At 36.4% G+C, this 23,664-nt stretch overlaps 1 protein-coding gene across 2 annotated transcripts in view; it reads left to right on the top strand.

Annotated features, from left to right (window-relative positions):
- The window catches only part of LOC149961141 (uncharacterized), a 64,179-nt gene extending 42,282 nt beyond the window's left edge, over window positions 1-21,897 (top strand). The window contains exons 1-5 of one of the 2 annotated variants that reach the window (XM_090175065.1): window positions 18,746-18,866; window positions 19,851-19,975; window positions 20,468-20,581; window positions 20,637-20,840; window positions 21,737-21,897. In XM_090175065.1, the coding sequence (XP_090031191.1) occupies window positions 18,809-18,866; window positions 19,851-19,975; window positions 20,468-20,581; window positions 20,637-20,840; window positions 21,737-21,841 (606 nt within the window). In that variant the 5' untranslated portion in view covers window positions 18,746-18,808 and the 3' untranslated portion in view covers window positions 21,842-21,897. Of the gene's footprint in view, window positions 1-18,745; window positions 18,867-19,850; window positions 19,976-20,467; window positions 20,582-20,636; window positions 20,841-21,736 lie in introns of those variants that run through there. The other variant, XM_090175073.1, reaches the window with a different exon arrangement.
- The last annotated feature ends 1,767 nt before the right edge of the window (window positions 21,898-23,664 follow it).

Genomic DNA, 23,664 nt, shown 5'->3' with positions numbered 1-23,664 from the left:
GCGAGTTATTTTAAAAAAAAACCAGTAATCGACAGTTAACCAAACAGCAGCAAACATCATTGGAACCATATATGCAACCGTCTATTATTCTGAATTTGATGTTAAAAATGTACCAAAAAGCTGTTGTAACAACAGCGAGTTATTTAAAAAAAAACCAGTAATCGACAGCTAACCAAACAGCAGCAAACATCATTGGAACCATATATGCAACCGTCTATTATTCTGAATTTGATGTTAAAAATGTACCAAAAAGCTGTTGTAACAACAGCGAGTTATTTTTAAAAAAAAACCCAGTAATCGATAGTTAACCAAACAGCAGCAAACATCATTGGAACCATATATGCAACCGTCTATTATTCTGAATTTGATGTTAAAAATGTACCAAAAAGCTGTTGTAACAACAGCGAGTTATTTTTAAAAAAAACCAGTAATCGACAGTTAACCAAACAGCAGCAAACATCATTGGAACCATATATGCAACCGTCTATTATTCTGAATTTGATGTTAAAAATGTACCAAAAAGCTGTTGTAACAACAGCGAGTTATTTAAAAAAAAACCAGTAATCGACAGTTAACCAAACAGCAGCAAACATCATTGGAACCATATATGCAACCGTCTATTATTCTGAATTTGATGTTAAAAATGTACCAAAAAGCTGTTGTAACAACAGCGAGTTATTTAAAAAAAAAACCAGTAATCGACAGTTAACCAAACAGCAGCAAACATCATTGGAACCATATATGCAACCGTCTATTATTCTGAATTTGATGTTAAAAATGTACCAAAAAGCTGTTGTAACAACAGCGAGTTATTTTTTAAAAAAAACCAGTAATCGACAGTTAACCAAACAGCAGCAAACATCATTGGAACCATATATGCAACCGTCTATTATTCTGAATTTGATGTTAAAAATGTACCAAAAAGCTGTTGTAACAACAGCGAGTTATTTAAAAAAAAAACAGTAATCGACAGTTAACCAAACAGCAGCAAACATCATTGGAACCATATATGCAACCGTCTATTATTCTGAATTTGATGTTAAAAATGTACCAAAAAGCTGTTGTAACAACAGCGAGTTATTTAAAAAAAAAAACCAGTAATCGACAGTTAACCAAACAGCAGCAAACATCATTGGAACCATATATGCAACCGTCTATTATTCTGAATTTGATGTTAAAAATGTACCAAAAAGCTGTTGTAACAACAGCGAGTTATTTAAAAAAAAACCAGTAATCGACAGTTAACCAAACAGCAGCAAACATCATTGGAACCATATATGCAACCGTCTATTATTCTGAATTTGATGTTAAAAATGTACCAAAAAGCTGTTGTAACAACAGCGAGTTATTTAAAAAAAAACCAGTAATCGACAGTTAACCAAACAGCAGCAAACATCATTGGAACCATATATGCAACCGTCTATTATTCTGAATTTGATGTTAAAAATGTACCAAAAAGCTGTTGTAACAACAGCGAGTTATTTTTTAAAAAAAACCAGTAATCGACAGTTAACCAAACAGCAGCAAACATCATTGGAACCATATATGCAACCGTCTATTATTCTGAATTTGATGTTAAAAATGTACCAAAAAGCTGTTGTAACAACAGCGAGTTATTTAAAAAAAAAAACAGTAATCGACAGTTAACCAAACAGCAGCAAACATCATTGGAACCATATATGCAACCGTCTATTATTCTGAATTTGATGTTAAAAATGTACCAAAAAGCTGTTGTAACAACATCGAGTTATTTTAAAAAAAAAAACCAGTAATCGACAGTTAACCAAACAGCAGCAAACATCATTGGAACCATATATGCAAACCGTCTATTATTCTGAATTTGATGTTAAAAATGTACCAAAAAGCTGTTGTAACAACAGCGAGTTATTTAAAAAAAAACAGTAATCGACAGTTAACCAAACAGCAGCAAACATCATTGGAACCATATATGCAACCGTCTATTATTCTGAATTTGATGTTAAAAATGTACCAAAAAGCTGTTGTAACAACAGCGAGTTATTTTAAAAAAAAAACCAGTAATCGACAGTTAACCAAAAAGCAGCAAACATCATTGGAACCATATATGCAACCGTCTATTATTCTGAATTTGATGTTAAAAATGTACCAAAAAGCTGCTGTAACAACAGCGAGTTATTTAAAAAAAAAACCAGTAATCGACAGTTAACCAAACAGCAGCAAACATCATTGGAACCATATATGCAACCGTCTATTATTCTGAATTTGATGTTAAAAATGTACCAAAAAGCTGTTGTAACAACAGCGAGTTATTTAAAAAAAAACCAGTAATCGACAGTTAACCAAACAGCAGCAAACATCATTGGAACCATATATGCAACCGTCTATTATTCTGAATTTGATGTTAAAAATGTACCAAAGAGCTGTTGTAACAACAGCGAGTTATTTAAAAAAAAAACCAGTAATCGACAGTTAACCAAACAGCAGCAAACATCATTGGAACCATATATGCAACCGTCTATTATTCTGAATTTGATGTTAAAAATGTACCAAAAAGCTGTTGTAACAACAGCGAGTTATTTTAAAAAAAACCAGTAATCGACAGTTAACCAAACAGCAGCAAACATCATTGGAACCATATATGCAACCGTCTATTATTCTGAATTTGATGTTAAAAATGTACCAAAAAGCTGTTGTAACAACAGCGAGTTATTTTAAAAAAAAACCAGTAATCGACAGTTAACCAAACAGCAGCAAACATCATTGGAACCATATATGCAACCGTCTATTATTCTGAATTTGATGTTAAAAATGTACCAAAAAGCTGTTGTAACAACAGCGAGTTATTTAAAAAAAAAAACAGTAATCGGCAGTTAACCAAACAGCAGCAAACATCATTGGAACCATATATGCAACCGTCTATTATTCTGAATTTGATGTTAAAAATGTACCAAAAAGCTGTTGTAACAACAGCGAGTTATTTAAAAAAAAAACCAGTAATCGACAGTTAACCAAACAGCAGCAAACATCATTGGAACCATATACGCAACCGTCTATTATTCTGAATTTGATGTTAAAAATGTACCAAAAAGCTGTTGTAACAACAGCGAGTTATTTTAAAAAAAAACCAGTAATCGACAGTTAACCAAACAGCAGCAAACATCATTGGAACCATATATGCAACCGTCTATTATTCTGAATTTGATGTTAAAAATGTACCAAAAAGCTGTTGTAACAACAGCGAGTTATTTAAAAAAAAACAGTAATCGACAGTTAACCAAACAGCAGCAAACATCATTGGAACCATATATGCAACCGTCTATTATTCTGAATTTGATGTTAAAAATGTACCAAAAAGCTGTTGTAACAACAGCGAGTTATTTAAAAAAAAACAGTAATCGACAGTTAACCAAACAGCAGCAAACATCATTGGAACCATATATGCAACCGTCTATTATTCTGAATTTGATGTTAAAAATGTACCAAAAAGCTGTTGTAACAACAGCGAGTTATTTTAAAAAAAAACCCAGTAATCGACAGTTAACCAAACAGCAGCAAACATCTTTGGAACCATATATGCAACCGTCTATTATTCTGAATTTGATGTTAAAAATGTACCAAAAAGCTGTTGTAACAACAGCGAGTTATTTTTTAAAAAAAACCAGTAATCGACAGTTAACCAAACAGCAGCAAACATCATTGGAACCATATATGCAACCGTCTATTATTCTGAATTTGATGTTAAAAATGTACCAAAAAGCTGTTGTATTAACAGCGAGTTATTTAAAAAAAAAACCAGTAATCGACAGTTAACCAAACAGCAGCAAACATCATTGGAACCATATATGCAACCGTCTATTATTCTGAATTTGATGTTAAAAATGTACCAAAAAGCTGTTGTAACAACAGCGAGTTATTTAAAAAAAAAACAGTAATCGACAGTTAACCAAACAGCAGCAAACATCATTGGAACCATATATGCAACCGTCTATTATTCTGAATTTGATGTTAAAAATGTACCAAAAAGCTGTTGTAACAACAGCGAGTTATTTTTAAAAAAAACCAGTAATCGACAGTTAACCAAACAGCAGCAAACATCATTGGAACCATATATGCAACCGTCTATTATTCTGAATTTGATGTTAAAAATGTACCAAAAAGCTGTTGTAACAACAGCGAGTTATTTTAAAAAAAAAAACAGTAATCGACAGTTAAGCAAACCGCAGCAAACACCATTGGAACCATATATGCAACCGTCTATTATTCTGAATTTGATGTTAAAAATGTACCAAAAAGCTGTTGTAACAACAGCGAGTTATTTTAAAAAAAAAACAGTAATCGACAGTTAACCAAACAGCAGCAAACATCATTGGAACCATATATGCAACCGTCTATTATTCTGAATTTGATGTTAAAAATGTACCAAAAAGCTGTTGTAACAACAGCGAGTTATTTAAAAAAAAAACAGTAATCGACAGTTAACCAAACAGCAGCAAACATCATTGGAACCATATATGCAACCGTCTATTATTCTGAATTTGATGTTAAAAATGTACTAAAAAGCTGTTGTAACAACAGCGAGTTATTTAAAAAAAAAACAGTAATCGACAGTTAACCAAACAGCAGCAAACATCATTGGAACCATATATGCAACCGTCTATTATTCTGAATTTGATGTTAAAAATGTACCAAAAAGCTGTTGTAACAACAGCGAGTTATTTAAAAAAAAACAGTAATCGACAGTTAACCAAACAGCAGCAAACATCATTGGAACCATATATGCAACCGTCTATTATTCTGAATTTGATGTTAAAAATGTACCAAAAAGCTGTTGTAACAACAGCGAGTTATTTTAAAAAAAAACCAGTAATCGACAGTTAACCAAACAGCAGCAAACATCATTGGAACCATATATGCAAACGTCTATTATTCTGAATTTGATGTTAAAAATGTACCAAAAAGCTGTTGTAACAACAGCGAGTTATTTAAAAAAAAAACAGTAATCGACAGTTAAGCAAACCGCAGCAAACACCATTGGAACCATATATGCAACCGTCTATTATTCTGAATTTGATGTTAAAAATGTACCAAAAACCTGTTGTAACAACAGCGAGTTATTTTTAAAAAAAAACAGTAATCGACAGTTAACCAAACAGCAGCAAACATCATTGGAACCATATATGCAACCGTCTATTATTCTGAATTTGATGTTTAAAATGTACCAAAAAGCTGTTGTAACAACAGCGAGTTATTTTTAAAAAAAAACCAGTAATCGACAGTTAACCAAACAGCAGCAAACATCATTGGAACCATATATGCAACCGTCTATTATTCTGAATTTGATGTTAAAAATGTACCAAAAAGCTGTTGTATTAACAGCGAGTTATTTAAAAAAAAAACCAGTAATCGACAGTTAACCAAACAGCAGCAAACATCATTGGAACCATATATGCAACCGTCTATTATTCTGAATTTGATGTTAAAAATGTACCAAAAAGCTGTTGTAACAACAGCGAGTTATTTAAAAAAAAAACAGTAATCGACAGTTAACCAAACAGCAGCAAACATCATTGGAACCATATATGCAACCGTCTATTATTCTGAATTTGATGTTAAAAATGTACCAAAAAGCTGTTGTAACAACAGCGAGTTATTTAAAAAAAAAACCAGTAATCGACAGTTAACCAAACAGCAGCAAACATCATTGGAACCATATATGCAACCGTCTATTATTCTGAATTTGATGTTAAAAATGTACCAAAAAGCTGTTGTAACAACAGCGAGTTATTTTTAAAAAAAACCAGTAATCGACAGTTAACCAAACAGCAGCAAACATCATTGGAACCATATATGCAACCGTCTATTATTCTGAATTTGATGTTAAAAATGTACCAAAAAGCTGTTGTAACAACAGCGAGTTATTTTTAAAAAAAAAAACAGTAATCGACAGTTAAGCAAACCGCAGCAAACACCATTGGAACCATATATGCAACCGTCTATTATTCTGAATTTGATGTTAAAAATGTACCAAAAAGCTGTTGTAACAACAGCGAGTTATTTAAAAAAAAAACAGTAATCGACAGTTAACCAAACAGCAGCAAACATCATTGGAACCATATATGCAACCGTCTATTATTCTGAATTTGATGTTAAAAATGTACCAAAAAGCTGTTGTAACAACAGCGAGTTATTTAAAAAAAAACAGTAATCGACAGTTAACCAAACAGCAGCAAACATCATTGGAACCATATATGCAACCGTCTATTATTCTGAATTTGATGTTAAAAATGTACTAAAAAGCTGTTGTAACAACAGCGAGTTATTTAAAAAAAAAACAGTAATCGACAGTTAACCAAACAGCAGCAAACATCATTGGAACCATATATGCAACCGTCTATTATTCTGAATTTGATGTTAAAAATGTACCAAAAAGCTGTTGTAACAACAGCGAGTTATTTAAAAAAAAACAGTAATCGACAGTTAACCAAACAGCAGCAAACATCATTGGAACCATATATGCAACCGTCTATTATTCTGAATTTGATGTTAAAAATGTACCAAAAAGCTGTTGTAACAACAGCGAGTTATTTTAAAAAAAAACCAGTAATCGACAGTTAACCAAACAGCAGCAAACATCATTGGAACCATATATGCAAACGTCTATTATTCTGAATTTGATGTTAAAAATGTACCAAAAAGCTGTTGTAACAACAGCGAGTTATTTAAAAAAAAAACAGTAATCGACAGTTAAGCAAACCGCAGCAAACACCATTGGAACCATATATGCAACCGTCTATTATTCTGAATTTGATGTTAAAAATGTACCAAAAACCTGTTGTAACAACAGCGAGTTATTTTTAAAAAAAAACAGTAATCGACAGTTAACCAAACAGCAGCAAACATCATTGGAACCATATATGCAACCGTCTATTATTCTGAATTTGATGTTTAAAATGTACCAAAAAGCTGTTGTAACAACAGCGAGTTATTTTTAAAAAAAAACCAGTAATCGACAGTTAACCAAACAGCAGCAAACATCATTGGAACCATATATGCAACCGTCTATTATTCTGAATTTGATGTTAAAAATGTACCAAAAAGCTGTTGTAACAACAGCGAGTTATTTAAAAAAAAAACAGTAATCGACAGTTAAGCAAACCGCAGCAAACACCATTGGAACAGTATATGTAACCGTTTATTTTACTGCATTTGATGTTAAAAATCTACCAAAATGCTGTTGCAAAAACAGCGAGGTTGTTTAAAAATAAACTGTCATTTTCTCTGTAATTTTAACAATGTCGATTCACTGTTATAAAAACAGCACATTACTGGCATCTACGGACGCCACTACCTTGCTCTGTGTGTAGTTTCCGAGTTATGACCAAAAAAACACTCAAAAACGTGATTTTCTCGAAATTTCACTAAATATTGGACAATACCAACCATACTTTCGGATGTTACGTATTGTTTAGTGCCGAATTTCACCGACCGCAAATCCGTAGGATAACTCGTTTACGAATTATAACTAAATCTGTGAGGAACATTAGAATTTGAAAGAAGCAAAATAAACGGTTACATCGGCGCAGTCGGATCTAACGCGTTATTAGCGGAAACTTTGGCTTTTATAACAGAAGCCGTTTCAAATCTATATCCCAGAGGAACCATTTTGAACACTTTAAAACACATGTGTTTAGGTTTATGCTAATTTTGTTAATCGTCTAGGTTTCAAACGTGTTTCTATAGATTTTCGATTCCTTCTCGTGTTTAGTTGTTTAGCCATTTGGTCCGTTTACATCTATAACGCGTTACATTGCAATTCAAGTGTTTAAAAGCTAAACGTTGTTTTTTCTGAGTGGATCCGTTTTGAACACTTTAAAATACAGATGTTTAGGTTTATGTTGATTTTGTTAAACGCCTAGGTTTTTTACGCGTTTTTATAGATTTTCGCTTGCTTCTCGTGTTTAGTCGTTTAGCCATTTTGGATTTAAACACTTTGGTGTTTAGTGAATCAACGGCAAAAGTATCCATTTACATTTATAACGCGTTAAATTGCAATTCAAATGTTGAAAAGCTAAACGTTGTTTTTTCTGTGTACTCTTTCGCTCTATAGTAAACCACTACATTGTCATGCGGGCTAGACGGCCTCACGGCCCTTTGACCACACCGGCCCATCGGGCATTTACCCGATCTGCCCTATGGCCAGTCCGGGCCTGCATTGTACTGATTTTCAAAAGGTCATACGAAACTGGCGCCCTACATCTCTCCTTAACGCTGATCATAAGAGTTTGGCCAAGGTCCTAGCAAATCGGATTCGAAAAGTTATAGGGAATTTAATTCACGAGGATCAAACGTCCAGCATTCCTAGCCGCACTATTAGTTCAAATATCGCCATTGTACGTGATGTTATCCAGTATTTCCCACGGCACAAAGAACCTCTGGCCATTGTTTCGCTCGATCAAACGAAGCCTTTCGACCGAGTTAATCACGGCTACTTATTTAAAATCTTGGAAATATTATCACTGGATTTATAAAGGCAACATACCAATCAGCGAAAGCCAGGGCGAAGTTGAATAATGTACTTACATCCAAGATAAAAAATTTCAATGGCATAAGACAGGGAGACCCTTTATCGTCGTATCTCTTTAATTTGTCACTTGAGCCTTTTCTGTGTCACTTAAGAGAAAAAAAAAGAGGTCACTCTCGAGACCTTAGTCCATTTCGTCTTTCGCGTATGATACAAATAGCTTCGTAACATCAAACAGCGAGTTTTCAATCATTAAAACCGAATTTATTCGATATGGAAAGTCTAGTAACGCCTGAAAAAAAGCAGTGGTTTCTGGCTAGGAGCGTGGAAGAACAGCACAGATGCTCCTTTGGAAATCTGTTGGAGCAACAAGAAGATAAAAATTTTGGGACTAATTTTTACTCCAAACGTAAATTGGTGGAACGAGCAGGTTACAAAAATTACGCAGGTTATATCTACGTCTTTAGAAAATGTCAAAACTTTATTCTTAAACTTGTCATACAAAGGACGTGCCCAACTTTGCAATTCATTCTTAGGCACATCTTCTTATTTGCTACCCCACATAGGCAACCCGGTTAAGATGTCTTCTCAAATAATTCAGAAATGTATCGACGTCATTTGGAATAGCGACAACAAACATTGGTGCTCCGCTAAAGACACGACGCAAAAAATAAGAGATGGTGGCCTCGGTCTTCAAAAAATTGAAATTCAGTGGCAAAAATTCGCCTTTGTCAAGCTAAAAAAATGAAAAGAAGGTCAAAGTCATTCAGTTGAAATAGATTTGATTAAACACTACTTAAAATACACAAACAGCATGAACTTCGATTTCGTCGTTTTGAGCTATCGCGAGTTTGACCTCGCTCTCAACGAATTGCCAAAATTCTATCAGGATCTTTTCTATTTCTGGAAGTCGTTACCTGTCCAGTGAAAAAAGCCGTCAAATCTTCCTAGCCTATTGACTTTCCCAATACGGAAATGTCCATTCTTAAATTTAACTTTGTTTCATCCAAAGTGGAAAGCGAAAGGCTTTAGATACTTTCGGGACATTTTTGACCCGGGAGGCCAAACGTTTTCAAATCCAGTAGTGGGTAAAGAACTCAGCGCAGCAACAACCAGAGCGATATCTCGCCAGTTCACAAAGATCCAGTGCTTGTTATATAGATAATTATCAGTCGAATTCTTACCGCTGGAGACGTTTTGAGCGTCAATTTACACTTAGAGCTTAATCTTAATAATAAGAACCAGGAGCTATTAATTGATACTGATAAACTCGAAAGTGAAAAGTATTTGAATCCAGTGTCTTCTAATTACAAATTAAGGCCATTAAAAATCTTTTGTGACAACTGACAAGATAGATGAAATCAACGATATCGCGATAAATTGTAAAGTGTGTAGGCTTAGCTCGTTAAACCATCACGAAAACAATGTCTTGTGGCGTTTAATGTATAGTTTCGTTATAACTTCGAAATTGGATTTCAAACTGTATTGTATATTGGCTGTATAATGAAAATAGCTAAGGTCATATAAATTGAATTTTGTATCCATGGTTAAAAATTGATAATAAAATTAAAATAACACAACTGATACTTCATGGCTTTAAAAACATTATTTTAATGTTATAAACATTAAACGTTTAAAACATTAAAATAATGTTTTTAAAGCCATGAAGTATCAGTTGTGTTATTTTAATTTTATTATGAAAATAGCCAACCATTTTGTAACGTGACAAATGCTATAAGTAAGCTCGCTGTATACTTCTCTTACAATAGGAAAATGAACGATTGCTTAGACAATAGTTCAAAATTAATAGAAAACCACTTTGTAACAAGACTGTGCACTTTTGTGGAGATGGAAAACCATAGCTATGAAAAATACAAAACTCAATTGTTTAACGAGTTTTTGGCAAGCGGGATTGTTGAACAAAATTCAAATGATGTATCACTAAAACATTTTGTTTAAGTTTTTTTAATTTTAATTTTTAGTAATCTGAAATTTCTCAATTGAGGCCATCAATAAGAATATCAAATGTTTTCTTTTTAAATTGTATTGTACTTTTTTGAAGGATACAATAAACGCAAGCTCCTTGATGGGTTGACTTAAAATAAATATATATAATATAACATAACGTAACTAATGTAATAAAAATACGTATATTAAAAAAAGCACTGACGAAAAAAATTTAGTCCAAACAATTGAAGGTAGCTAAGATTTTTATATTTTTAATCTCGAAAATCATAAAGATTTCATAATTTGTTTCAAGCCATTATCAAAAGATCTAAACCTCTGTCGTTATTGTCCGAGGAAATGTTTTCGGGACCGCAACAACCATTCTCTGTTTTACATTTCATTAATATATTAAACTCGAGCTTCTCATAAATATACTGAAAATGAAATTGAAAAGGTGAATTCAACGTAACGCTCATATTTCATGGTTAAGAAACGCTCCAATTTGAAAACGCTTGAGTTTTTGAAATAATTTACCTACAATTCGCTACAATTTACCTACGCTACAATTTATTGTCGGCAACAACGAAAGCGAATCCTTTTGAACATAAAAATTTGTGACATTTTATGAAGAGACATTTCAAACGATCATAAAGATGCTAAATTTACAGCCTTTCATAGTGTTATAGCTTCCAAAATAATATAAATGAAGAAGCAAAAACGTTGTTCAAAATGTTACTATAAAAAGAGCTACCGCCATTCTAGCAGTTCACAAAACAAACTTTCTCTTCAAAAACTTATTAAGTTCAGAATTAACGAAACGATGAAATATTTCAATGTATTTTTGTTCTTAGCCTTGCTAATCATTTACTCTCACGCTAACAATGTAGAGATAAGTAGATGCTGAATGTTTCTCAAACTATAATATGCGGGACACCTTTTCGATTTTTCTATAACTCAATCCCTGGTACCAGGAACGTATTTAAGAACATTGAGAACAAATGAATCCCTGCCTCAAATGAAAAAAAAAAAACAATTTAGTTGTTTTATAACTACATCTATAAGTCTTCGAAAGTAATATTAATTTTAAATTACGACGAACAAAGCCCCCTCAAATTAAACTTTAATACAAAAGTACTAGAGCTAAAAAACAATTAATTTGGAGTAATTTTCAATTATTTGGTTGCAGTTGTGTGTGCCATAATCATCAAAAGAATAAATTTTCATAAATAAATTTACAAATATTTTTTGTATTAAATTAAGCATTACTAGAAACCTTATTAGCAATTCATTATCAGATCAATGTTTGTGTTAATAAAATGCAAATTAAACGAAATAGTTTCATTCCATAATGAAAATTAGTAGTAAATTTCAAATTGTACTTCAAAGAAGATAAAGAAATACAAATCGCGATTCTAATAGCTTCTTGTAGGTAAAACTAGTCTATTACTAAATTTTCAATATTCTTTAATACGCTCCTGGTGGTTGTTCACTATGAAATTAATCTAAAAATTGTTAATTTCCCCCCTTCTAACATTCTAGATGAACATGGTCATAAGTACGGTAAGTACAACAGCCTTTGTTTTTAAAGACCAAAACAGTTAATTTTAAAATTACTAAATACAATCTTCCATTTCTAAAAACCCATAGAGTGCATAAACGTTAACTTAAAATTCTTGTTTTATTACCGTAAAAATGTTAAGAATGTCAGGCATGTCTTTCTTTACCGGTGATAATGAATAATGATATGGATTCCCAAGAAGTACAAAACAAATTTTTGTTTGAGAAAACGAAACATTCGTGTATTTTTACCAAATTGATTTATCCTACAAAGTTTTAAAATATAATGATTATAATTTAAAAAAAATAATATTGTTAAAACAAATAAACACCAGGGGTAATGTTGTCTTCGAAAAACGTAAAATGTAAAATTATAATCATGATGTATGTAGCGGCTGACGAAGGACCACGGCCCAAAAGCTCCCAATATTTTAATTAAAATAAATATTTTAAAATTCCATGGAGTAGCAGTTCTTTTTATCATAAGTCTTTTTAAACCATTTTAAAATAGAACCATGGATCAAAATTTTAAAATTGAAGAACCTACAAAATGTTTTCTTTTTAAGCGAAACTTTCTAATTATTTTTCTTATTCGTCATTAAAGGCCCGCTTTTATATATATAAAGTAAGTTCAATCGCCTTTATTATAAAAGACTGAATGAATTTCGCGTACCCATTTAGGATGCTAGTTTTTACATTAGCAGACTTTGCTTAAAGGAGCGCCACTAAACAACTCAATTTGTTTACTAACGTTTTCTTGCGTTACAACATGCAAGCTTTCTTTAGAATGTCTCATACACGCTTTTTGTACATTTTTAGATTATGGATTTACCACCAGTTGAAGTAAATATGAAATGATTGGTGATTGAGAACACTAACAATTCATTTTTACATAGTGCCACAATATAAAAATATTGGTCTGTAAAAATCAATTTGAAGTTATATTTCAATGGATAGCGTCAAGTTTTGATTGGTAATATAGGCTTTCAGTTACTAATTCATACAAAACACAGGTTTTCTAGCTAGTAGAAAACAATCGTCAGTCAAAACTCGAAATTTGATGAAGCAAATGACTCTTCGTTTAAGTAATTTCATTCATGTACCAAAATCTATTTGCTTAACGATTCTTGGAGCTGAAGTCCTCGTCAAAAACATAATAAAAACTAAAGAGACGTTGGCTTTTGTAAATTTTCGTGAGATGCAGAAACTAGAAAAATGGATACAGACCATGAGATTTGTTTAAGATTTCCGTTATTTTTTCCTTTACGCTTATAATTTAATAAAAAATATGAGTAAATATATAAATCTTTGAAAATATTTTGTTAGAAACATTTTTTTAATTAAGTATTTGAAAAGCAAGCTTTCGGGTTGGTGCCCTTTTTCAAAATCCACAAAACACACAACAGGATACACAAACAATTCGCTTTTACATCAATGATCCAATTATAACCTCAAGCTGCACCATGAAATTGATAAACAATGCTTCGGGAAAGGGACAGAACGAAGTAAATCGAAACAAGTTAGTACTCTTTTAAGCGGTGCCTGGAGCTTCAACGTCTGCTGACTACGTCAACATATAATTAGGATTTTATCTTTCGGGCTGGAAGCATTTTAATTTTCTACAATCTAGAGATTCGCTAACTTGCCTAGGATTGAAAAGTCCTTTTGATCTTCAGCCAAAGTCTTTTCGAAGCTAAATCAACCCTGTTGGCTGTGCTGAGTTAGTTTCTGTTCTTTCGCGCCAGAATAATATAATCCTATTTGGTTTTCCAAAGTCTAACAGAAATGATAACTTATCTGCTTTTCAAATTTTTCTGGTTAAATGAAGCAGACCCACATTTGTAAGAGTTTTCCAACTGAGGCGAACAACTCCCTCTGAGAATTATCGCCTTCGCTCTAACAAAGTTAGTTTAGAACTCCCCTATCAGAATAATAATAATAATCAGCTACGCTAATACCCAAAGCACCACCTTAGGCCTAAGTCATCAAGCGACTTTTAAAGGAATTAATCCAGGTGGCTGGATTACAATGCGTAGGAGGGTGGTGGCAAGCCCTTCATGCCTCGTGAGCCAACAGCTCCCTACACTTACTATTACCGTTAACCTCTACAAGTTTTTAAAATTTTCATACGCGCTCAGCAGATGCCTAATGGAACCTAAATATTGTCTCTGTCTACGCTTGTGCTACTATATCCACTGATACCATGCTCAAAAATTTCCATTCCTTCATTCCACCACGTTTTCAAGACTCATCAACAGGTTCATTATCGACTGCTAGACCTTTCCGTTCCTCTGGTTATACCTGACCTCCTCCTTTTTTGGTTTCGCAACAACTTGGATCTTTGTGTTTTGTGTGGATTCTCGTAAAAAAATGTTGTCCAATTTTGGATGAAACAGGATCCAAATGACTGACTCTGTGAGAGCACATATTTCGGTCCAAATTTGGATATATTAGAGTCCAAATGTGGATCTAGCTAACCAAATTTAAACAGTTATCAATCCGTTTATGGCTTTTAATTTAACCAAAATTAGACGAGTTGTCTTGCATTTTGGGAGGTATTGGTTCAGATTTGGACCAAAAGTGGTTCAGTTTTGAACTCTATTTAATCCATCATTAGACGTCAAGGGTCCCCCATTGGATGGGCAAGAGTCCCCCTTTGGATGGGCAAGGGTCCCCTTTCGGACGGGTAAGAGTCCCCTTTCGGACGGGTAAGAGTCCCTTTCGGACGGGAAGGTTTCAAGAATAGTTTGGTTACGCGCATCGAGTGTGTCAGAATTTATAGCCCGGTGTACCTAGTAACAAAGACCATACCACCGGAGGCCTAACGTCATAGTGCCCTACGCCAGCGTCCCCCTAGCCCGGACAGGTGACAAATCCAGCATGGGTAGCGAACCCTACTACTGATGGTCTCACCTTAGACGCAAGCCACTCAACCCAGCAGAAGGTGCAGCAACGGGTGGACCAATCCCCACTTCGCACACAGCAGTGGGATTAAGAATGGATGCTGTAGCAACTCCAGCCGACACCCCACCTATGGAGGCAGGGAGTCAAGCCCTTTGGAAAGAGCTCCTAAAGGGGGACGACGAGCACACAGCAGCCCAAGTAACCCGGCACAGCTGGCACCGGAGATCCCGGTGTGAGCCCAAAAGGCTGGGAAACAGGACCGCCGTGCCCTCATACGGAGGCCCGCCCCCCCCCACAGCAGGCTACCCAATCCGCCAAGGCGGCCAGTTTGCACGGACCCTCTCCGTTAGCCTAAGCCGAAGCTCAGTATCCAGCCCATACCTGACCGAAGTCGGAGGTGGAGATAGGACCATTTGATCAGAGCTAACATCTCCCAGTGCGCCACCGCCCTTATGGGTTACAAGAGCCGGACCCCGACTCCCCGGTAAAGCCACCAGTTATTGCACACTCTAACCCATTTAGGGCCACGCGCATCGAGTGTCGACTTGACGATTTTCGTTTACCTAGCTCTAGGAGCATTTAGGTTTCAGTCAGATATGACGGTATGCGAGCAACTAGCTGTGCGCCACACTCTCAATAAGGGGGTAGTATGTTCTCGACGCGAAGGCTTCCGCGTACAATGACCACTGGCAGTGGCGTAAATAGCGCCCCCGCAGACCCCGCGGCGCGTGGGGGGGGGGGCTCAAACGTTTATGATTAAAATCGGTGCTATTTAAAAGGGCCTGGAGTCGTTTTTCGCGGTCGGGGGCCCGGAGTTCCTAGTTACGCCACTGACCACTGGAATGTCCCCCTTCACAACCTTTCACGAAAAAGAGGGAAACTTGAGCCGCCACGAACAAACTTTCTCGCTACAGCATAAACTAAACAGGTTTCTCGGACCTGTCTTTTATGAATATTGTTACAATATGGCAGAATTTTAAATTTTTTTCAGTAACCCGAAATACTTACCTTAAAACGGTCGTTTCCAATAAAGTGCTGGTTGAACGCGCTACCTCTCGAATAAGATTAGAGAGAGAGAGAGTTTTTTTGTTTCAAAAATGGCCTTTAGTGGCGACGATTATACAAATTACAAATTATAAATTACAGAAGTAAATATAAAGTAAAGTAAAATGAAAAACCCCTTAGTGCAAAGAAACGTTCGGAAAGCCAGGCTGAGCGACTTCGTCAGATTAAAATAACGTCGTCGCACAGCCAGCTCACCGTCTGGGCAGTATTCGATGAAGAGCTGTCTGGCCTGTTCCACTGGCAGATCAGCCACATCATCTAGAAATTCAAGGATGGTGTCCATAGAGTAGGCAGGGGTAAAAGGACCGTGTCCATCACACCAAGTTCCAGTAGCGGCGTCATACACATACGTCGGTTGCGCGGATGGGTCAACGAGAGACCGTTTAACGGAGCGGCGCGGAGAAGGAATGATAAAACCTTCATCCTGCTATGAGGTTTCCATGGGAGCGTCGACAACGGGCGTCGGATCCCGAGAGAGAGTGGCGGGAGATTCCATGGAAGCGGATGGGGTTTTGACACTGGTCAAAGACTCCGAGCGAGTAAGCTTGGTGGTTGGCGGAAAATGGGTATTGAATGCCGCAGTAGTAGCGGAAACGGCTTGACGGATAGGCGCAGCGGAGGGTTTCCGCTTGCGGATCCTTTTGTTCTTGGAAGGCGGTGGAGGTGGTTGAGAGGGACGTACCTTAGGACAAGCTTGCACGCTGTGACCCGGGTCACCGCACCTAAAACACACGAGCGGAGCGATGACGCGGAAAGTGTACGGATGGCCGTTCATTTCTACGTCAATGGTGGCGGGGAGGTTGGCGTAGTCGTCGGGCGTAGCGAAGGACACATACGCGACACGGCGGTTACTGCGAACGGGCCCATACGGGGCATGGTTGGAGACCGAAGCCGGTAGAGTATGAACCCTGCCGTGAATCGTCCCGAACAACGACAAGGTAGCGGAGACGACTGAGTCCGGAGTAAAAGAAGGCAACTCGGACAAAATAATGCGGTGTGGAGCAACTCTAACATTAAGGACGTCAAGGCGTTGACCTCGGAAAAGGAGACCATCCGCCATAAATTTCAGTGCCCAAGTACGGGTGCTAAAATAAACATGCACAGGCGGGCCGATGCGAGATGCGTCGGTTATGCAGTTTGCGGGAGCGCCGGAAGCGACGATGGCATCGAGATAGTCACGCACTGTGACATTTTTAGCGTGAGCCAAGATGGTTATCCCACAGTCCATAGGCACGGGACATGCATCGGCAGGAACAGAATAAGATAGCGAATACGTCTTCTGTCCATTAGCATCAGTTTCAATGTGTGGCGGACGAGTGGCCGTCGCTTGACGACGTGATCCAGCGGAGGAAGGAGTCGGAACGGGAACAGGGTTGCCAGAAGTAACGCCGGCGTAGGAAAGCGGGGTTTTAAGAGGGCAAATTTGGATTTCATTTACTCGTATGATCCAAAGTTGAACTATTTTGCATAATTTTGGACAAACATTGGATCCTTTTCCTAAGAGTGTAAATGCTTTTCTCGTGATTCATATCTTCTTCAGTCTTTTCGATAAGGTCTCTTCTCTAATTTTCGGGGGCTGACCTTTCTCCCTCTGGTGATACATAAACATGCTGTGTTCTTAACTAGTTAACCATGGTCTACTCCCCAGTGTCTAGCCCGTGCACATTACTGACTACACCTATTACATCCAATGTCTCTTCAATTTTTTTTACTTATGCTAATGGTCAAACTCGTTACAAACTTGATAAACTGTCCAAACCGTAACTACTAAATGCGCATCTATAATTGCCATCACTGATACATGGATAAACAATGATATGCCTGACTCTGAATTTCTTATGTCTGTTTACCTATGGTTTGGCCATGAATGTCGACCTACTTGATCCCCATGGTTGTGTTAAAATCCCTTATGGTGGTTGTGCTCTTTTTTTATAATACCTTGAACGTTCGGCCCTTATCCGTATATTGATCGGTGAGATTTAGTTCCTAATTTTTTTTAAATATGCACTATTTAGTATTTAAAACCAATTATAATATTCCCATATTCTATAAAAGCAGGAAACATTTTTGATTTTGAAATTTAAATAATTTATGTAATAAAAATCTGGAAGTTCAGAAACTAATATCAAGTCATTCCATCTATTACTAGATTTAGGACCAAAATAAAACTAATACACAATTGCAATATGAGTTAATTTGGATTTCATAAAAATTATAATTTAGTTGCAATTAGTTGTAAACGGGGCTAGATGAATAATAATAATAATAATAATCAGCTAGGCTAATACCCAAGGCACCACCTTAGGCCTAAGTCACCATGCGACTTTTGAAGCCCTAATTCAGGTGGCCGGGTTACAATGCGTAGGAGGGTGGTGGCAAGCCCTGCATGCCACGAGATCGAGCCAACAGCTCCCTACACTAACTATTACCGTTAACCTAGACAAATTCTATATCCAATATTTAACTAAGTGGTGTGGTGGAAAACTAAGTAGAAGAACAAACGGCAATGGCAAGTATACGTAACCACGATACAACGACAATGATTAATTCACTTTTATTTCCCTCCAACAAAGAAACATATTATTTTTCGATCAGAATTATAGACAATCGTGGCAGCATAATGGATAATCGAGAAATCTGTCACCTTCAAAAAATATGATACGACTTTTATACGTAAAATTGGAAAATATGTACACCACTTTTTCAAACACTTCGTTTGAAATATAATGACCTCGAATAAAATTGTTATATAAGGGGACAGCCGAGTTTGCTTAGTTCATTCAAACAGTTGGAAACCAAGAGGTATTAGAAGATATCTTTGCAAAATCAACATTCATGATGATGAGTGTTGTTGTATTTCTGGCCGTAGTATCTGTGTTGGCCACAGGAGGAGGTAAGTTCCTTTGCATATAAATCAGTTAAGGTTCGTTTAGAACGAGGGGCTGATCCCTTGTCGTAATCGGTGTACAAGCCTGTAGCTTTGACTGTACTAAAATGATTACGTAACTGATTACAGATTTAGCACTACCAAAGCCTGTACTCATTTTTGTACTCTCGTAATCGGTGTACAGATTTTTAGGAAGTGGTTAGCCCCTCGGTTCAGACTATACTCTTTTAGGGACCAATTGGTTTTGCCACCAAAATTGTACAACTACTTGGCAGTGAATTAAGCAGTGTGAACAGCACACTTTTTGGCGAACCAAAAAGTAGGTGAACTATTTTTGGGTGTACAATTTGTTTGGATTTACAATTATTAGAAAATCATCCAATGAAGTTAAGGTTCTCCAGGACGTCGTGAAACTTCAACCAATCGTATGCTTACAATTAAAGTTGCTATTATCGAAAAAGCAGACATGGCAGGCTCAAAATTCTAATTTTAATATACACCACAGTAAAACATAAAAATAGAGACTCAACCATTGAAAACATAGCAGACAATAATACGAAATACTGATATTTCATTAGGGGAACCCAAATCGTTAACCCTCTTGTGAGCAATTGTCGTACTATTGCGATTAACAAAAATTGAATATAAGGCCTTTATTCGTGGAAAGATGTTAACAGCGTACAATTACCAATTAACTGGTACATCGGATATGAACAACTAATATGACACCAATAAAATTGCATAGTCTGGACGGTACTTTATTCACCGTAACTGAGAATACGCAGGCGCTACTTTCGTGATAGTATCCGCCAACGGGGGGAAGGGAGAGCCTGCTCCTACGAGAGGAGCGGTGGGTCTTCAACCCTTTAGCTGCGAAAGAGTTGTGGGTTTTCTTCGGAAAATCACGAGGTGAACAGGGTGGTGCCTTATATTCTCACTTTACGGTAATTAATTCCTTGTAACACACACGTAACAACCTTTAAAATATAGTTGGACAAAAACCACCAGTCATTAAATTGACCAACAAGCCTGAAATTGCTGAACAGTGCAAGAGAAGCACAAACGGGGCCCTCAAAACCGCAGTCGCGCAAGGGATGAAAATTGAGGGAGATGTGGTAAATATTATTAGCTTTTTCATACTTTGCCAGGGTTATTCGACTTTTAGGAGGCTAGATAACGACGTTATTCCGTTAAGAGAATACAAGTCAAAGGAGAGGGTTTTTATGTTGATTTGTCAACAGTAATATCTATTGCGGATAAACAGAATCTCGTGAAAAATATAAGAAAACAATGGTAGGGTTGAATGGGTTTAAAAATAAATTACCAATTTTTTTAACACATTGAAAATAACTAAATGTTTTCAGTAAAAATGTAAAACTATAATAATAAAAGAAGTGTTAGCTAGGTAACGTACATGGCCTTCTCAGTCAATATATATTAAAGAGGCTGGGATCTGACTTATGGGAGCTATTTAAATGTTAATGTAATATAACCTCCGAATATTGAATAACCCCGATAAATCTTTCCTTGTAGATTTTCTGAATTAGCAAATACGAGTGTGTTAGGACAAAGGTGAATTTGAACTTAACCATTTTCACATCCAACAGTCCGATCTAGACCAGTGTAAAATCGACTGTTTGATTACGGATGAAAAGAACAACAAGAAGACCAAAATCTCTGACTTGCCGAGGGATGACTTTGATGCTTGCGAAGGTGGACAGGTATGCGAGTCCAAACGAGTCGAATAAGTAGCCCTTCTAATTGAGAAAAACGCAGGGTTGCCTGAAAGGAAAATGCGTAGCGACAGACGATGATGCCGTGAAAGCTTGCAAAACTCTGTACAGCGGTTCACCCGTTATAGGCGAGCCGGATTCTACCGCCCCCACTAACTGCAAGGCCAAATGCACCATCAAGGGTGTCGACGCCCAGAAAACTTGCGGAAAGCCCAATTTCGCCGAGGGCACCCCGTGCAACACTAAAGTAAGTGTTCCACGGGAAGCAGTTCGTCGTGTATGAATGTATCCAGTGGCGAATTAACTAGCCCCCTGCCCTTGTCTTGAGCTGTATTATTTCCCCTTGACCCTCAACTGGCCTCGTTTAGGAGCCCCCTATCTCTTTGCAAGTTCCAAGTTGCAAGGCATAATTTTACACAACCTATTGGTTAATCTGCCAAGGAATGTCTTAGTTTCGAAGTGGTGACGTAATCGAGGAACTACGAAATACACATAAACTTGGTAGAAATAACCGTTATTTTAATAAGAGAAAACCGCGGTACTTCGGCAATATATGCCTTCAAGGCGGGTACAAGATTTAACACTAATATTTGAAATATTTCGACCGTTGGTGGCTTCTCATGTTGAACTACGAAATAGTCCTCTCTGCAAAGTCCACCTCAAAATTTTTTCCAATCGCCTTAACTTGATAAGATATCTCTTACTCGCAAAGTCTCCAGCTAGGCCTTTAAAATGAAAGAAGTTCCTTTGCAGATTCGATGCACTTCACAGTAGCTGTACATTTTATATTTAACCGCGGATTTGTACACCGCATTAAGGCTTAGAATTTACCGCTTGGGAAATGCCAAAATTACACTCCTTAGGTATATTTATATCAAAAAGCTTTTTTATCGATAAAAAGTTAGAAGAAAGTTTCTTATGTTTGCCACTGACTCATTATTTACCGAAAGGTCTTAAGGACGTCTGCAAAGATATATGTTTCCAGCGACTAACATTAGCCGGATATGAAGAGATTGACATTTCGCCTGTAGTAGATAAATTAAACGCTTTTGCTACGGCTAATGGGGAAATACCCTCAGACACTCGAAATCAGTGTTACTCTTTTAACCTAAACTATGAACTCATTGCTTTGTATTTTTTTAGGGCGCTTCCGGCTTCACGTGCCAAAGTGGCCAATGCTCAAACAAGCCTACTACCACAGCAGCCACCTCAACTGCAGCAGCCACCACAACTGCAGCAACAACTTGAAATGTAGCATCACTCAGAAATTTCTGATATATTTCAATAAAACACGTACTTCATCTCTTTTTTTTTTGATTTTTTTGAACAAAATACTATCTGCATTTGTTTCTTAAATTGTTATTAGTAAAATTTTTTCCCGAGGTCCTACAGTTTATTAATGAGGACCTTTCTCTGTCCAAATAGTCAACAAAGCTTGACATATGATTTTCCCTAATTTTTATCAGAGGTTTTAAACTCAATCACTTGTCATATTTCAAATCGCGATATTTCGAATATGGGTTTTATTTGTTCAAAGGGTAGTTATTGAGTCTCTTTTGGGTTTTCATTAGCTGCGATCCGACGAATGCCATCTCCGTACTCTCTCCGTGAAAGCTGGTCAGAGTCAGTGCGTGGGCCATGGGTGGAGGCAAAGTATGCTATGGCCTACCCTGAAATTTTAAAGGTAGCCAGCAAATACTTACAAGAAGCCCCCAAAAATTTAAATAAATGAAAACGTTTGGAAGTTAACTTCATTTCGTAAAATTCCACCGAAAATTATTCCAAGAAAGAAAAAGATTTAAATCCACATATTTTGTTCACTTTGGGAAATAATAAGGGGCCCAAAAATTAAACATATGAGGCCTTTTCCTATATTTGATCTACCTTACCCAAATATCCAGGAGTTCGCCAATTTTCAGAGTTACCTTCTTAATTATTCTGCAAAGAATCGAATGTTGTACTGAAGTTAAGCACATGGATTTTTTAGATGGTCAGCACTTTCGAATCGCAGCAAGAAGAGCTGGGTTCGATCCCTGCTTGTGGCACTAGGTGGCAAGTTCTCTCATTGGGATTTCCTCTGCTTCTCTTTTTCGTAAAAAATTGTAGAGGTTAACGGTAATAGTAAGTGTAGGAAGCTGTTGGCTCGCGTGGCATGAAAGGGCTTGCCACCATCCTCCTACGCATTGTAACCCGGCCACCTGTTTTAAGGGTTAAAAGTCACTAGATGACTTGAACCTAAGTTGGTGCCTTGGGTATTAGCCAAGTTGATTATTATTGTTATTTTCGTGTACAATCAGGTATGATTAATATTCTGGTTAAACGAAAAAGGTCCGTTCACTTTGGTACGAGCAAGCCTTAGCCGTTCGTTCAATGGGTGGGACTCGCTAACCTGCCTCGAACGGCTAGCTGCAGTACGAACAAAACTTCTGAATTAATATTCAGAAATTCCCCTTATTTTGACATTTAGGCTATTTGATTTGTTGGATTCTTACCCAAATTTTTAAACGTCCGACTTTTAGGAACGTTATTGATAAGCATGTTTTTATTACACAAATAAAGAACTTGCAAATAGAGAAAGTTGGCAAGCTAAAATATACCTCTCCTCGGAAGAATCGTCCCTAGTGGTATTAATTTATCGAGATGATCCTTGAATATATATCTCAGCAAGTTATTTATTAAAAACGTAATCCCCGTTCAATCCCGCCCGGTATAAAATTTTAATTATAAATAAAATAATTGAGACGAACAACCGAGTTTAAATTATTCAGAATATTATAAATTAAGTAATTACAACAGTTAGTTAGACGTACTAACAAAATGCACAATTTAATTTACACCTAATTACAGTACAAATTTATCAGTTGAATATAATACGAAGCAAATTTTTGTGAAAGAAATATCTACAGAGGGTATTTGTATTTTTCTCGCTTACGAAATACTTGCCGCATCTTTAACGCTCATTTTATTTCAACACTCGCCCTTGATGAAGATACCGTAGAATAGCTATATTCGACAGCTGGTAGTGGACGACTCGTAGACTTCCTGTTGACGTTGTGACACATACCGCATAA

This window comes from Leiobunum rupestre, chromosome 1, assembly GCF_980474605.1.
Source record: "Leiobunum rupestre chromosome 1, qqLeiRupe1.1.hap1, whole genome shotgun sequence".
NCBI lineage: Eukaryota > Metazoa > Arthropoda > Arachnida > Opiliones > Sclerosomatidae > Leiobunum > Leiobunum rupestre.
This window is presented reverse-complemented; position numbering and strand designations above follow the sequence as displayed.